Source organism: Salarias fasciatus, chromosome 23 (genome assembly GCF_902148845.1).
Source record: "Salarias fasciatus chromosome 23, fSalaFa1.1, whole genome shotgun sequence".
Classification (NCBI taxonomy): Eukaryota; Metazoa; Chordata; class Actinopteri; order Blenniiformes; family Blenniidae; genus Salarias; species Salarias fasciatus.
In genome coordinates, this window is record NC_043766.1 from 11,485,008 (window position 1) to 11,500,707 (window position 15,700).

General features: G+C 39.4%; 4 protein-coding genes across 5 annotated transcripts in view; all 4 read left to right on the forward strand.

Annotated features, from left to right (window-relative positions):
- Nucleotides 1-569: 569 nt before the first annotated feature.
- Nucleotides 570-3,287, forward strand: LOC115381816 (transmembrane 4 L6 family member 4-like). Its single transcript, XM_030083432.1, has 5 exons — nucleotides 570-740; nucleotides 1,056-1,145; nucleotides 2,150-2,286; nucleotides 2,491-2,677; nucleotides 3,270-3,287. Exons 1-5 carry the CDS (start codon nucleotides 570-572, stop codon nucleotides 3,285-3,287), a joined length of 603 nt encoding a protein of 200 aa, XP_029939292.1.
- Nucleotides 3,288-4,126: 839 nt separating this feature from the next.
- Nucleotides 4,127-6,290, forward strand: LOC115381660 (transmembrane protein 69-like). Its single transcript, XM_030083177.1, has 3 exons — nucleotides 4,127-4,264; nucleotides 5,045-5,089; nucleotides 5,178-6,290. Exons 2-3 carry the CDS (start codon nucleotides 5,045-5,047, stop codon nucleotides 5,940-5,942), a joined length of 810 nt encoding a protein of 269 aa, XP_029939037.1. The 5' UTR covers nucleotides 4,127-4,264; the 3' UTR covers nucleotides 5,943-6,290.
- A 753-nt stretch (nucleotides 6,291-7,043) lies between these two features.
- pars2 (prolyl-tRNA synthetase 2, mitochondrial) lies at nucleotides 7,044-11,790 on the forward strand. Of its 2 annotated transcripts, none has more exons than XM_030083174.1 (4): nucleotides 7,044-7,964; nucleotides 8,625-8,958; nucleotides 10,198-10,443; nucleotides 10,533-11,790. In XM_030083174.1, the coding sequence occupies exons 2-4, from the start codon at nucleotides 8,644-8,646 to the stop codon at nucleotides 11,412-11,414; spliced, it is 1,443 nt and encodes a 480-aa protein (XP_029939034.1). In that variant the 5' UTR covers nucleotides 7,044-7,964; nucleotides 8,625-8,643; the 3' UTR covers nucleotides 11,415-11,790. The 2 variants fall into 2 exon arrangements, with proteins under 2 accessions (XP_029939034.1, XP_029939033.1); XM_030083173.1 differs by having other exon boundaries at nucleotides 8,628-8,958.
- A 1,407-nt stretch (nucleotides 11,791-13,197) lies between these two features.
- The window catches only part of ttc4 (tetratricopeptide repeat domain 4), a 4,921-nt gene continuing 2,418 nt past the window's right edge, over nucleotides 13,198-15,700 (forward strand). The window contains exons 1-5 of the mRNA XM_030083175.1: nucleotides 13,198-13,427; nucleotides 13,510-13,627; nucleotides 13,729-13,890; nucleotides 15,028-15,105; nucleotides 15,517-15,641. Coding sequence (XP_029939035.1) covers nucleotides 13,317-13,427; nucleotides 13,510-13,627; nucleotides 13,729-13,890; nucleotides 15,028-15,105; nucleotides 15,517-15,641 — 594 coding nt within the window. The 5' untranslated portion in view covers nucleotides 13,198-13,316. The remainder of the gene's footprint in view (nucleotides 13,428-13,509; nucleotides 13,628-13,728; nucleotides 13,891-15,027; nucleotides 15,106-15,516; nucleotides 15,642-15,700) is intronic.

The following is a 15,700-nucleotide window of genomic DNA, read 5'->3' on the forward strand; positions in this document are numbered from 1 at the left end:
TGCCATAACGACCAGGTGCCTGTCACTTCCTCTTCTGCTTCTAGGTACAAAACAGACTGTAGATTATTAACCATTGTGTCTTCAATAATGTGTCTTTGTGCATACACAGGTATGTTATTCTTCATTAATGGCCCTCCATGTGTGTTTACACATCGTGTGTATTTCTATGTTAGAGATATACTGCCATATCACATCTGGCTTATGTAAACCTGAACGGGAGAGGGGGCGGATGGGAGGACTATAAATGCTCAAATGAAGAACCAACAATCCTCAGAAACAGGGCAGGTGAAACAGCAGCATCTACTGAATTCCACTCAAAACTTTTTTTAGAGGTGTTGGGAAGCTACAATTGCAGGCTTACACCAAGAGCTGCTTTCTTATTTTTTTAAGTACATTTCAATATTTGTCATTTTCCCCAATTCCGAATTGGATTTGGGTCAATTCTTCAAAATATTTTTTGGACTATTTGTCTAAGAGACAGGCCTAAGTGGACTGGTTTAAGGTTCACAAGAAAATTTTCTGACCCAAGAATTTGTTGGTGTTGAAGGCAGTTGTAGTTTCAAACCAAAATGTGTTCAGGCAGCTTTGCCAAATGTCTGGGGATCAGTTTGATGCCTCTCGCAATTGCATGTATGCTTTGTAACATCCTGCTCTTTTTCCCCGGTGGGGAGACTGCAGATAGCGCACAAATCACTGTTGAAGTATTATACTGTGGAGGCCTTCTGGGATCTGGAGTGCTGGTGAGTATGTTTCTGAGATGCAAAATTCTGCTTTTGAATCTGTTTACAGGAAATAAAAGTGGTGGCAACACATGCTGTGCTTGTGATGCTTTTGCTGTTTTCCAAACTTAATACATTTCTGTTGTAAATGACCATTATGATTCTAACTTTTCCTTATTCATACTGAAACTTTAATTGTTTAAGTCATTATCTGCTGACATTTTACAAATGCTCATCGAATAAACAGCATATCATGAAGATATGTATTAACTTTTTGTCTTTCTTTCTTTTTATTATTTCCCCTTATTTTCATTTACATTTTTGGCATGCTGGCAGATGATCTTCCCAGCCCTGGTCTTCTTCGGTCTGAAGAACAATGACTGCTGTGGTTGTTGTGGCAATGAAAGCTGTGGAAGGAGATTTGCGGTGAGATCATTTTTCACTTCAATGTTGCAACATAATAAAAGCTATTGTTTACGGCCTGGTTTTCAAAAGTCAAGTACATCTCCAGATTAGATTAAAAAACAAGGAGACTAGAAAGGCTGTCTTAAAACAAATTCAAAAAGGTCTAAAATGTTTTGTTTCCTAAAATTATTCAAAAGGCTTGGGAAAAACACTACTGACCTCCACAACCTGGCTGTGTATTTCTATGGACATACACAACCAGGATTCATTTCAGTGCTAATTGTACTGCCTGTACGGATTCAATAGAGTGAAACAACTGCATCCAAACAACGCTACTATAGGATTATGAGTTATTCAGGATACTGTGATAACTTTTTGAACAAAAAACATCTCACCCTTGATCAAAATTACAATAATAATCTTTTGCCATACAAACACATTAAAATGCAAGTTTCGTGTATATTTGTTATTGTGACAATTACCTAATGGTTCTAGATTAAATAATTCCTTTTTTCACAAAGAAACAGTTGCAGCTCTTCTCTAATGATTACTTTTCATTGGCGTATTACTGCTTGTCACCTGTTGGCTGAACACTCTGTGCACGTAACAGAAAACAAACATCGAGTCTCTGTGTGCACATCCTCAATGATTTACACAGTAATAAATGTGAGCACACACATAAACATTAATGAGAATTCAATCGTTGTTGCGAGAATTTCCCCTGATGGCAGTTTCACATGATTTTCTCACATAGAGCAGGTTTTGTACTTACACACACAGAGATCAATATTCCAACAATGTGTAGGTCTGTGAGTGCAAATGGTAAAAAAAAATCAGCAAACACAAGACTAACAAAAGATTCCACACACATTCAAGCCACCCAGCGTTGGCCATATTCATGGCCCCATGCCTGGTCTCTGGGTGGTCAGAGAGTAACTTCATTGTTGTCATTGTATTGAGAGTTTAATGAGAAAATGTTACATGTATCGATTATGATTGGCTATACTTTCTCTATCTGTCTTCAGATGCTGAGTTCTATACTTTTTGCGGCTGTTGGTGTTTTTGGGGCAGGTTACTCTGTTATAATTTCTGCTGTGGCCATTAACAATGGACCAAAGTGCCAGACCAACTCAACAACATGGGAGTACCCGTTCTCAGATGGGTGAGACATCCAGAATTGTGAAATGTTTGAGGATACAGTTGGCACTTCAACTTGTGCTTACACCACCTGTGCTTACTCTACATTTATTGATGTACATGTTTCTCTCAGTTACAAGGCATATATCTTTAATGTAAACTAATTGATACCCTCACTTAATGTCTACATATTAAAAAAATTTGTTTCTTTCTCTCCACCTCCCCCCAGGGACTATCTATCCAAATCCAGTATGTGGGAAAAGTGCATATCGCCGCGTGATGTGGTACCCTGGCACCTGACTCTGTTTTCCATGCTGCTGATATTCGGTTTGATCCAGATGGCGCTGTGTGTGGTGCAGGTGCTGAATGGCCTTTTCGGAGCCTTGTGTGGGGACTGCTGTGGCTGCTGTGGAGGGGTCAGTGTCTAATATGACCTCACATACATGCACGTGTGTGTGTTTGTGTGTGATCAACTGGATATTTGGTATTTCTCAGGAGAAAGTGTGCTCTATGTGCTCTATGGTGATGCATCCGGTCACAGTGAACATTTTCTGCCCTGATGTGCGTCACCTTCAAATTCTTGATGATACTGTTATAGTGACAACAAAACTCAAACCACATTGTAAACCAGTGACATTTACATAAAAGTTACATTGCGTGTGTGTGAGAGAGAGAGAGTGAGAGAGTGAGAGAGAGAGAGAGAGAGAGAGAGAGAGAGAGAGAGAGAGAGAGAGAGAGAGAGAGAGAGAGAGAGAGAGAGAGAGAGAGAGAGAGAGCACTGTTATTTGAAGACACAGATAAAGGCTGTTTGATTAGTGAGTATCTCACAGGTCACCCAAAATAAAAACATGCTTTCCTTGTAAAATACACCGATTAATGCTTAGTTATATAGCAATCTCTAATTTCATGTAAGATCTGTAACTTCTATAATGTGAGATACAGTATCAGTCCACAAAGCTATTTGTTTCAGCAATGCACATTATACTTTTCTTATTTTTTGTTTTGCAGAGCAATGGAGCTGTCTGACTGCTTCCCAACACTGTGAGGCTCTGATGAGGGTCTTATTTACAGTGGAAATGACAGAGCTACGTAAATAAGGGGTTTTTATACGCTTGCAAGTCTGATTTTTATTTTTTAAATTTTGTATTCATCTGCTTGATTCTTTTTGCACCTATTTCTAACTGATAATGATTTTTTAAAGACATCTTCTTTGTGTTATTTTTTTTCAAAAATACTTGTGATTTCATCAGTTAATTTTTTTTATCATTAAGTTTCATTAAATAATTAAATTGATATTTTATTTTTGATCCTGTATTCTCAGTAGTAATAATGACAACAAATGGGAAAGTGAAAAGCGACTGCTTATTTGATATTTCTACTTGCGCGACCGAATTAAAAGTATCAGTTCACACAAACTTTGTCGCGCATAAGAAACTGTCCTTGCATGACTGCCCCCTGCTGGGTTATTTGTCTAATAAACCTAATGTGAAGCTGACTTGTATCCGTCTCCTACTTGTCTGAGCGGTTGTTTTATTACATTAATTGTAAAAGAAAGTACATAAATACGTTCAATGTGATCTTCACAAAATGATTCACTGTCCAAACGCATGGACATTTTCAGAAATCCCGATGCGGTGATGTCTAGGCATGCATTATCTTTATTCCTATTTAAACACGCGAATGACAAAATAATCGATAATAACCTCAGCGATTAAGTTTTTCAGAAAAGTACTGTATATGTCCCTTGACCTGCACTCTGTTGCTTTTTCAGCATTTTTGAAGCATCTCTTCTTTCGCTCGCGTGACTGGTTTCATTGAGGCGGAACGTTTTTTCGTTCAGTGAACACGGAAGAATTAAAGCAGCGCACCGACTCCAGGAGGAGGTCGCCACTAGCAATCTCTGCCTGCAAGACTCTTACCGTGTTGTTTAACCTGAAACCGAAGTCTTGTATCCGTACATTCGCTTCATGTGGTAAACGGAGAGGAACGTTAGCTGCTTCAAGGTCAGTACTCATGTCTTCATTCATTCCGTTTGCGGAGTTTTTAACACAGTCCACATTAGTTCGACAACACGCCATCGTGCACCATTGTTATGGTGCTCGTGTTTATATATGTTATGAAATTCTTTATTTCGTTGTTATTGCATAGTAAGTGTATAGTTTATCTGTGTGTTCTCACTTCGTCGTGGTACTCCAGTTTCCTCACACAGTCCAAAACATGAGTATGGTTCATTAGTAGCCCTAAGTTACGTGTGTGTGTGTGTGTGTGTGTGTGTGTGTGTGTGTGTGTGTGTGTGTGTGTGTGTGTGTGTGTGTGTGTGTGTGTGTGTGTGTGTGTGTGCGCGCGCGCGCGCGGACTGACAACCTGATCTGCTGCAATCGGCCCTCGCCCAGAGTTCAGCTGGGACTGCAGTGACCTGCAAACCTGGACAAGAAAAACTACGATGTGTGGATGGATAATTAAATATATTACAATATTTTCTGTTTCAAAATGCTTGAGTTTTACCTTTTTGTAGATTAAAACAACCCAAAACATCTGTAATTTAGAAATTGTACTGAAAAAATCCACATGCTCACATACAGGTATTTCCATTTTCTGTATACTTATGTTCCTTGAAAATGCATCCATTATTCAGTGAATTTGTGTATGAAATGAATATGAAACTTGTCTAAATTGTGACTTAAAGCTTTTTTTCTATGAATGTTGTGCTTTGCAACAGTTGACATAGCTTAAATGATGTTTTTTTCTCTTCCCAAACTTGAACTTGTTTCTTTCTTCACTAGATGTTCTCTTTCACACTCAGAAGAAGCAGCTTTGCAACCCATAAGGTAACTCACACTTATTTTACAGCAGTTGATTTTAATAGATTATTATTTTCAAAATAAATTAGTAATATTTTCTGAATTTCTTTTTCAGTTGTTGCATTGGTCATGTCCTCCACAAAGACTCTGGACATCAACGCTTAACGTATCTTCACACAGTGGAGCATTCTCATCATACAGGCTACCATCTTCAGAAACAGCATGTGGCCATGTGAACTCTTCCAGTTTGCTGGGTTTCAGGACTGAGCTCTTTCGAAAAGTACAGACAAACAGTGTTTCACATTGGATTAGAAATGAATGTTTCCATTCCTCTGCTGTGAGACTAAAGAAGCGAGCAAAGCCTGAACCTCCTCCAAGAGAACTGGATCTACTGCGCTATGACCTCAAGAACATTTGGGAGAGTCCCAAACCAGCCCTCTACCTGGGCTTTGCTGGGCTGATTCCTTTTGTGGGTCCCTCTCTCTTCATGGCTGTGACAGAGAACTACTACCCGGAGCTGGCTTACGCTCAGTTAGCCTATGCTGCTTCCATCGTTTCTTTTCTGGGTGGAGCTAGATGGGGATTTGCTCTCCCTGAAAGCAGCCCGGCCAGTCCTGACTGGATTAACCTGGCCAACAGTGTGGTTCCTTCTCTGTTAGCCTGCATGACCATGCTAATAAGCGACAACATAACCCCTGCAATAATTATGGTCATCATGGGACTTGGAATCTCACTACATTATGATCTGGCTCTGCTACCCACTTATCCCAGCTGGTTCAAAGCCTTGCGCTCCGTCCTCACAGTGGTTGCAACTTTTTCTCTTGTTGGTACACTATTACTGAGCGGAAGCTTCCCCGAAAAGAAATTGTTTGGAGCCTAAAATTATTTGAGTGGTCAAGATAGTTTTTTTTTTTTTTTTATGATGCATATTCATTTGGGTTTCCTGAAAAAGGGTTTTCTTCTGCTTTCTGCTGCTTATTTGGAGCTTTGAAGTTGAATGCTCTTGTCATCATGTTTTCTGTGATATCCTGACATGAATCATCTTTTAAATAAGGAAAACATTAGGAATAGTCTTATGCCAATATTTCTTTAAAGAAATTGCCCCTCCATTTTGTTCGTCATTTTTCGTAATTTATCTGTCTTCCACAGAACCCGTAGTCACTCAGTATGTTCTTTTGCTGTTCAGTTTTCACTGCATTGTATGAAAAATAGAAATATTGAAAATTCAGGATAACATATGGCCTCATATATGATTGTATCCGTTGTCAAAATAAATAATTTACACTCGTGCCATGTATAGCTACAAACAATATTTATTTATTGTTAAAAGATTGACTGAAAACCAAACCAGGTAATGACTTTGTTGCCATGAATCCACTCAGTGAAGTTGTACTATTGTGAATTGACACTACTTAATGGAAAAAATGTTGGACTTTATCATATTCTTGCAACTTTAGGAAGAGAAGCACACGATAACATTTATAACCAGTCTGTTTTGCTCTCATCTAGTCCTTCATGAATTCCCAGTCAAATTCTTTTGAAAGGTTTGTGAAGTGTTGAAAAGAGTACAAAGACCAATATCAACACCCTGATTATTTTAAACATAACCTGGTACACTGAAGTATGAGGAAGTTTTTTTTCTTTCCACAAGTGATAAAAAAAGTCACCTGAAATGCATCCCATGTGTCACATGCAGAAATTTCAATTAGTTGCATTGTGATATTACACTATATGCCATCTTCATCCCATACACGAGCACTCTACTGCCCACAGGTTATTTTCACCTTCTGGTTGTTCCTGACAAACCAGGAGAATGTGATCTGTAAATAATGAATCAAATGAAAACTAGATCACATCATTGTTAAAAATGTCAATGTTTTTGCTGTATAATAGAATAAAATATAAATACTTCATTAATAGGACAGGGAACTTTTTTATAGCATTTCTCCACATAGAATAGAATACAATAATGTTAAACATTTTTAACAATATGCTAACCCTACAAACCCATGTTTAGAAAATTGATATGAAATGTGCCAAACATGGAGGTTACAGTATGTTTGAACTCAAAAGGAAAGCTTTTAATTGAGGGACTAAAATTGAATCATATATAATTAAAGAAAATAATAAAGAAAATAAAGATTGCAGCTCAACTGTAACAAACCTTCTGTTTTTGAATAAATTCAGACCTATTTACAGTTTGTTTAATGAGGACCATAAGGAAGTTGATTTCAGAAAGGTAATTCATTCACTATATGTTAGTTTGCACTGGATTAAGGACAGTGCCGAAATAGGTTTAGAGATCCAACAGAACAGAAATTACTAATCTCAGAGGGCCATTCTTTTCGGCATTGCTCCACATAGAAAGAATGCAGAGAATAAATAGAAGTTAAAATGTCAATAAGATAGGATCAAAATTAAATAAATCATATTAAAATGTACAGCCTAAGGGCCTTTTTATGTTTGGGGCTTTGTTGTTCCTCACCCAGCCCAGTTTAAGGTCAACATCATGTATCCAAAATGTTCACACAGACCCACTGGATTGAAATGAGGGGCTGGGACATCCTGTTCCTCTTCAGGCCTCCTTGGTTTTTGTCACACTGACATTAGAAGGCCAACACAGAGAATCGCTATGGCACAATTTCCTAACTGTAACCAAGGAAGGTCCATCCTTGTGAGTGGCTGGAAAAGGCTGTGTACCTCCCCTGCTCAGCGCCGTCTCTCCTCCAGGCCTGCAGGGGGCGGCAGAGCACGTCAGCTTGCTGACAGGAAGTGACCGTGACGGACGGGCAGCATGACTGCTGCGGAGCGCTCACCTTTAGCAGCTTGTCAACTTACCTAAGATGTTCATGTAGTTATTTACTGTAGTCGGACTGAACCGTCTGTCAGTATCTGTGTGGAGGTGAGGTTTTTGTTATTACCACTCTTGGGTATAATAACATTGACGTGTGTTAGCGGATGAAGCTAAACTTGCTAAGCTGTTCTCAGAGACAGGAAGATGTCTGAATCAGCTGTGGTTCATTCAGTACACAAGAGGGATTTTTCATTCAAGACGAGCTGGAATTCATCTGTTATCTTAATATTGGACTTTTACTTTTACAGGAAGCGCTCCTGACCTCTTGTGAGCTGACGCTCTACGCGTTTATAATTACGTACAGTAGCAGACTTCTTATACTTTACACCTGACAATGCTTTTGCTCAAACCTCCAGACAGATGACTTGGTCTCACTTTGTGTACAGTCACTAGTTTAATGATGGAAGTGATTCCCAACACTCACCCTCTTTCCCCCATCGCTATTTACAAGGTGCTTACTATCTGCTTTCACAAACTTTATCAGTTTCACGAGGCACAGTTACATTTTCTGAGCTGAACCCCATCCGGCAGTCACGTAGTTATTTTTTCTGAGATTTGCATGTAAAGACAAATTCCTCTGTCCATTGAAAGATGTTTATTTAACTTTTCTGGGATGTTGAATGCTCTGTTGTTTAATGTTGATTCTATAAATATGATTGCTAAATAACTGTCATTTTGCTGTATCTACAATTTGTCTTTGTGTTAAAGCAGCACACTTGGAATTACCATGGAGCCCGCAATATATCCAGTGTGGCAGAGGGTCTTTCACCGGTTCTACAGAGGCTTGACCCTTCCTAAGAGGAGCCATTCAAGTTGTGCCGACCCTGCGACTCCGTCTCCATCTAGACGCAGCCAACCCACACTGCTGGTGTCCCGCCTTTACCAACCCGCAAACCTGCGGGATGTGGGACAAGACAGCCGGCTTTCAGTAGAGATGACCTGTAAGAGCCAGAGACTCATGCAACAGGCAGGGCTTATCCATCCATCCAACCCAGGGTGCTACTACTATCTTCCTGCCACTGTACGCTCCATGGAGAAACTGGTAGGTTTTCTCATTCATTTTAGGAATTATTTATGCCAAAAAGTAACCCAACATTTTATTTTTTTCTTCATTTTTTTTTCGTTTTAATGTGGTGATACCCCTTCTTTGCTTCTTTCTTTTCTTTTCTTTTTTTTTTTGTAAGTGATGCTTTATTTCTCTTCCCTTTTCCTTTGTGGAATAAGTTAACCCATTTCATTTTGGAGTTTTGTCTCATTTTTATGTGGGTATTGTAAGCTCCCATGATATTGCTGGTGGAACGGTGTGTTATAAAGCCATGATTGAAGGTTGACTTGAAGTTTCGAGATTGACACACTAAATGCAACACCTCTAGAATTGCAGTAGATGGTGCTAAAGCTTAATGGTGGAACAACTCCACAGGTTGGTACAGTAAGTTTAAGGAGTTGAGCCTTCTTCCACATTTAGACAGACCAGTCAAGGTGGTTTGAACATCTCAAATTACAGTTTTCGTGAGAACATCTAACTCGGAGGTAATGCAGAGGGTAAGAAAATGAAATCATTTGTTTAGTACGGCTGATGAGCCAGTCCCTTCAAAAGAGCTAGAGGAAGTTGCAGGCAATGGAGTTATCTACGGTTCTCTGCTCTTTATACTGCCACTGTGACCTCCTGTGGACCAAATAGAAAAGAGGAGGAATGAATGAATGAATGGGAGCATTTCTAAAAAGAAAAACAAAAAACAATGATTTACAGTAAATTTCAGATGCAGATATATCCAGAAATAGTTTGAGAGCTGATATTGACTCAAAAGTGTGTTTAACTTTGGCAACAGTTTATATTATTCAATTCAAATTTCTGGTACTCAGTGTTGAAAAGTTGGTACTGATCAATTTAAATATTTGACAGCTGCATCACACCTTCAAATGTGGAGTAACATGACGGGACACAATAAAAGCCATAATTCATATGTAACTGTGTTGAAGGGTCACACAGTATAGTTTATCTATCAGACAACAATGGGTTGCCCTTTGAAACATGCATTTGTATCCCAACAGTAATTTTATTTTAATTTAGGGAAGTTATTATATAAACACGAAGAAATAGAAAATGAGGAGGATTACTTCTTCTGAGCTCATACTATGATAATCTCTTTGTATAATATTTACCCTCCTAATTTATAGAGATACTTTGTTTTTCAGTAGAAAAAGTCTTCAACCTGGACTGCAAAAGTGAGAAGTTTCACTGTTTTGTTGGGGGAAATGTAATAACACTGATATTTTACAGGTGAGAGTAATTGATCAAGAAATGCAGGCGATTGGTGGTCAGAAGATAGACATGCCCAGTTTGTGTTCAGCGGACCTGTGGAAGACCAGTGAGCGCTGGGATTTGATGGGCAAGGAACTGTTCCGCCTGAAGGACCGCCACGACGCCGATTACTGCCTGGGTCCCACACACGAGGAGGTGGTGACAACTCTCATTGCCCACCAGGCGAATCTCTCTTACAAGCAGCTCCCTCTCCTTCTTTATCAAGTAAGCGTTCAGCTCCTTGTTGGTGTGTGCTTCTTTCTTTTTTAATATTATTATTATTATTACATTGTAAATTGTTTTTCTATTCACAGATCACTCGGAAATTCAGAGATGAGCCAAAGCCAAAGTTTGGTCTTCTTCGTGGGAGAGAGTTTTACATGAAGGACATGTACTCATTTGATGTGAGTGAAGAAGCTGCTTACCAGACCTACGAATCTGTATGCCAGGCATACACGCAGCTCTTTGCCAGGTTGGGACTGCGCTGCGTCCAGGTGCAGGCTGACACGGGAAACATTGGTGGGAAGTTATCCCACGAGTTCCAGCTGCCGGCAGACATCGGTGAAGACCGTCTTCTAGTTTGTGGAAGCTGCTCTTTCTCTGCCAACGTGGAGACCATGTCATCGGATATCAGTGCCTGCCCCCAGTGCAAAACTGGAACACTTGTAGAGTCAAAGGGTATAGAAGTAGGTCACACCTTTTACTTGGGGAAAAAGTACTCCCATATATTTAAAGCCAGCTTTAGTAATGCCCAGAACAAACCGAGTATTGCTGAGATGGGCTGCTTTGGTCTTGGGGTCACTCGAATTCTTGCTGCTGCAATAGAGGTGATGTCAACAGAAGAAGGGATCCGCTGGCCAGGGCTCATTGCTCCTTATCAGGTGTGTGTCTTACCACCTAAAAAGGGCAGTAAAGCAGACGAAGCAGGAGTGGTGGCAGAGGAGCTGGTTCATTCTTTGGGAAACACACTGCCCCATTTGAGAGGTGAAGTTGTTTTTGATGACCGCACACAGATGACCATTGGAAAGAGGCTGAAGGATGCCAGCAGACTGGGTTACCCATATGTTATTGTAGTGGGACAGGGAGCTTTGGAGGACCCACCTACATTTGAGGTAATGTGTCAGCAGACAGGTGAAACCATGTTTCTCAGTAAAGATGGACTACTAGATCTACTGGGAAGAGTAGAAACAGTATGAGCAACACTGAATGTGGAATGATGTCCATACTTGTCTAAGGACCTGGCCAACAGACATTTAATCTTTTTTTAACGGTTGTATTCACACACTGAGGTTTAGTCCAGCATAGCTCTTGGATGATAAAAACATTTGGGTTTCATGTGAAAGACGAGAACCACAGCTCTGCTGTTTGTTTTTGTGCATAAAACATTGTCTTCGGGATGAATGCTCTTTTGATTTATCTATGTTTATATCTGTTTATCAACTTTCATGGTACAAATCATTGCTGGTATTTCATGAATATGTAAATAAAACCATCATGGTGCTTTGGGAAATGTAAAAAATAAGTTTATAGTTTTGTGATGGGAGACTGTTGAGTGAAAATAAAGAGTTTGAACTGTTAATATATTTGTCACAAGGAAGTCTTTCAGCATGCTTCCCAGGTAAGTTAGTTTAAACCTGAAATTGTCTTTGCATTTGTCCTCTTTCAAAACTTGGATTGTGCTTTAAAGACCAAATTACATGGCCTTCTTTAGTTTTCTCTGACTGCAAAAGTTGGCCTGGGCAGAATTTATGCAAATGTATTTGTCATATTTTGGATCATATTGCTCTGAGCCAAGTGTATCTACTCTACTTGTTTGGTGGTTTGTTGCTTACCTTTTGAAGGGTTTGGTTTTTTCCCCTTTCTTCAATGCTAATGTTACTGTTACTGATACTATTAAAATTACTGATGATGGTAGTATCAAGAACTCTGGAGAGCTGCTGTCCCCTCCATGCCCATGGCCATACTGTTACCTTAGCATTAGTTGTTGCTGCCACTGCAACAGTTGCTATTTTTACTGTTGTAATGCATGGAGATGAAGTTGTGAACAGTCTCATCACACAAAATATCTGTTAAAATTGAAGACTTCTTACTTAACAGTACAGACAAGTCTTTCAGTCAGAATTTTCTCTCTGGTGTGAGACTCCATTTGCACTGTGATAGACTGGCAACCTGTCAGAGCTGTATGGTTCCTTCAGGCATTGTCAGTGTGCGACAATGCTAAATTTGAGAAGCGAGTTAGTAGGTGGATGGATTACCTGACATCATTTCCTTCTGAGTTTCAGTGTAAGTTGCATCGAGGATGGAATGTAAAGGGATCATCAGCCAGGTGAGTGCTATCCAAGGCAAGTAAATGTAAGAGTACTTAAGAAATAGACATGACCACCAGTTTATCAAGGACATTATGTCAATACATGATCATTTGTAGGCTTATTTAGTTGTTAGTGTTATTGGCAGACCACCTTTTGATTTTCTCATACCTGATCCACATGAAACACTAAAATTCTATATACTGGAAGATGATGGTTTCTTTTTTTTTTTTTTTTTTTTTCAAACTAAATCAGGAAAGTTTATCTGCATGTAACATTATTGTAAAAAAAAAAACATTATTGTCAGGCGGTAATCACCGTACCTGTGATGCACTACTAACATCAAACACATTTTTTTTAATAACATATTTAAGACCTGCGAGAATTTTGCCAGCTGTTTTGTTGCTTCTGCTTCTCATCATCTTCATCTCAAAAAAGTACCAGATTATGGAGCAACACCCAACAAACAGTGCTGGCAGCTGAGAAAATACATTGCAACAACAACATAGCTTTGTGCAAATAGTTAGATTATCATACTATTAATTTTTAGTACTTAATAGTGTGATTTACTGCGTTTCAACTGTTTTCACAACTCAGAACTCGTCTTGGCGCCTGGTGGATCCCGGAACGGAACTAAGTGGACGCGACTCAGTTTCCACACGGATCTCTGGCAGTGCAGTACTGTTATTGCACATGGGTGGAAAACTACGACGTGTGGAACTCCGCAAGAAGCTCATATCGAACTACTCCAGTCCTTCAGATTAGTGCGTTACAGTATATAGTTTATCGGAGATGGCGGCTCCGGCGGCACACAGTGACAGCGACGACGATATGGACGCGTTCATGGACAAATTTAAAACCCAGAGATACAAAAACGGGTTCAGTGAAGACAACTGGGAGCAGGTAAAACTCCGGACGTACTACCACGGGACAGTAAACTCGGTGGATGTTGCCACTGATGTACCTCTGCGTTCGTCCCATACAGGAGTTTGATAAAGTGCCGATGTTCATGAAGAAAGCTCCGGATGTCATTGACCCGCAGAGCTTCCCGGAGCTGGCCTGCCTGCAGTCCATCATCCACAGCGAAGACCGGCCTCCGCACGGTAAACACGCCTCAGCTGCTCCCTCCCCAGATCCGTTGGATGTAATAAACGGTGACTTCACTGAAATCTGCTCCATAAACGTGGGATTGTTTGTTTTCCAGAGCAAGCAATGAGCCTAAAAAATGAAGGAAACGAGTTTTTCAAGGAGAAGAACTACCAGAAAGCAATCGTGTCCTACACAGCAGGTTTGCAGAAGAAATGTGGGGACCAGGATCTCGATGTTGTTCTTCTCACCAATCGAGCTGCAGCACACTACTATCTGGGTAAACACATATATATTAGCTCTGTTAAACTATATTGTCATGTGTACCTGAAGCTTCCACTCGTCCATAATAGTAAACATGCTTTTTATTTTAAGATTTCAGTAGCTTGATCTGATCATTGTTTGGCGAAGGCGAGACTGACAATGTCACTTTTTTGCACATACAGACAATTTAAAATCATGCATGCATGCCCTTTAACTTTCAACAAAAGCTTGAGATGACTAGAAAGATTGTTGTATATATGTTTATAGTTACAGGTTCAGTTTTTACAAACCCAGCACGAAAGCCAACATGGATATATAGACAACTCAGTGCAAAACATTTTACAACTGATTGACATGCCTTGCTAAAGGTGGGTTATTGATTTACTTATGTATTTATTTTTAAAGCTTATACGCCACAGTATACACAGCCAGGAGTAAATGGTTGGGGATGTTGGAATAATTTTAAAATGTGCAGTCTGGCGATTGTAGTTAAAGCCAGAAAAGGTTCCAGAAGAGATATTGTTGATGACAGTCTTTTTAAATTTATGTGAGTTGCATTCATGTTGAATGCAGCTGCAGTAGTTGGGATTTTGTTCTGGTGAACCTCCCCCATGGTTTTGAATAGAACGTTGTAGTATTCAGCACTACTGTAGACTAGAGAAGAGGCTCACAAATCTTTATCTAATAAGTTTAAGACATCTTTAGCCCAAGGCCCATGTATCATGTCAGAGCACAAATTCATTCAGAGCACATTTTAGGTCTGAAGTGGAACCGGAGAGGTATTAGCTCATCATGATATTGTCTCAGTTGAATATTTGGTGCATCTCCGTTGTCTTTCAATTGTCCTTTTACTAGATCCTCTTATTTTTTTTTAAAGCTGTTTTAAACAATATTTCTTTATATAAGTCTGTCAGGCTTAATTATTTGTCCATAATACAAAAATGCCTTTGATTTGAAGTTCCAATGCTCTCCCCATTATTCTCTACTGAAACAATTTTTTGTTTGTTTTTTACATTTGTGTCAAAAAGAAAAGTATATGGTTGTTTTCAAAGAAAGCAACTAAGCAAATACTTCCTTTGACTGTTTTTTCCCTCAAATTTAAATTGATTTCATAGTTGAATATGCTCTTGTTGGTTTTGTGTTTTCCTAACAGGTAACATGCGCTCAGCACTGACTGATGCTGCAGCTGCGAAGAAGATCAAGCCTGACCACCTTAAAGCCTTAATCAGAGGTATGGTCACCTAAGAAGAGCAATAATTGTGCCAGTCAGACAGCGATGGGCTTGTCTTCTGCTGCATGGCTTGGTTAAGTTGTGCTCTTGTGTAATTTCAATGTCTAATAATTGAAATGTTTCATGATGTCATACCATGACTCTTTCACAGTTTTTAATAAAGCTCAACTCAATTAATATAGCAGCACAATGTTTGTTTTTTTAACTTGTTTTAAACTCCTGACTCGACATGATGATTGTGTGCAGTGTTACACTTTGTCTGTTCATCTTCTGGTAAAATAAAAGTGTTCATAAGTGTGAATGCAATGTAATTGCATCTGTAACTGTGTATGAGAAACATTATGTCAAACAATACATGCTGGGATTGTTTAAATGACAGACAATTTGAATCTTTCTTTTGTTATTGTGCAGGTGCCCAATGTTGTATCGAGCTGCGTAATTATTCAGAAGCAATTCAGTGGTGTGATGATGGGCTCAAAGTCATGCCAACGGACAAGAAGCTGCGGGAGCTGAGAGCTGCAGCCGATAAACACAAAGTAACTATTGTGTTCAGCAAAGGGTTTTATTGGGGTTGAAGTTTTAAGAGAAAGCTGTG

Coding starts and splice junctions, on each gene's coding strand:
- LOC115381816 (XM_030083432.1), top strand. CDS start 570: ATGTGTTCAGGCAGCTTTGCCAAATGTCTGGGGATCAGTTTGATGCCT. Junction 741..1,055: donor TTCTGGGATCTGGAGTGCTG/GTGAGTATGTTT, acceptor GCATGCTGGCAG/ATGATCTTCCCAGCCCTGGT. Junction 1,146..2,149: donor GCTGTGGAAGGAGATTTGCG/GTGAGATCATTT, acceptor ATCTGTCTTCAG/ATGCTGAGTTCTATACTTTT.
- LOC115381660 (XM_030083177.1), top strand. CDS start 5,045: ATGTTCTCTTTCACACTCAGAAGAAGCAGCTTTGCAACCCATAAG. Junction 5,090..5,177: donor GCAGCTTTGCAACCCATAAG/GTAACTCACACT, acceptor TTTCTTTTTCAG/TTGTTGCATTGGTCATGTCC.
- pars2 (XM_030083174.1), top strand. CDS start 8,644: ATGGAGCCCGCAATATATCCAGTGTGGCAGAGGGTCTTTCACCGGTTC. Junction 8,959..10,197: donor TACGCTCCATGGAGAAACTG/GTAGGTTTTCTC, acceptor GATATTTTACAG/GTGAGAGTAATTGATCAAGA. Junction 10,444..10,532: donor TCCCTCTCCTTCTTTATCAA/GTAAGCGTTCAG, acceptor TTCTATTCACAG/ATCACTCGGAAATTCAGAGA.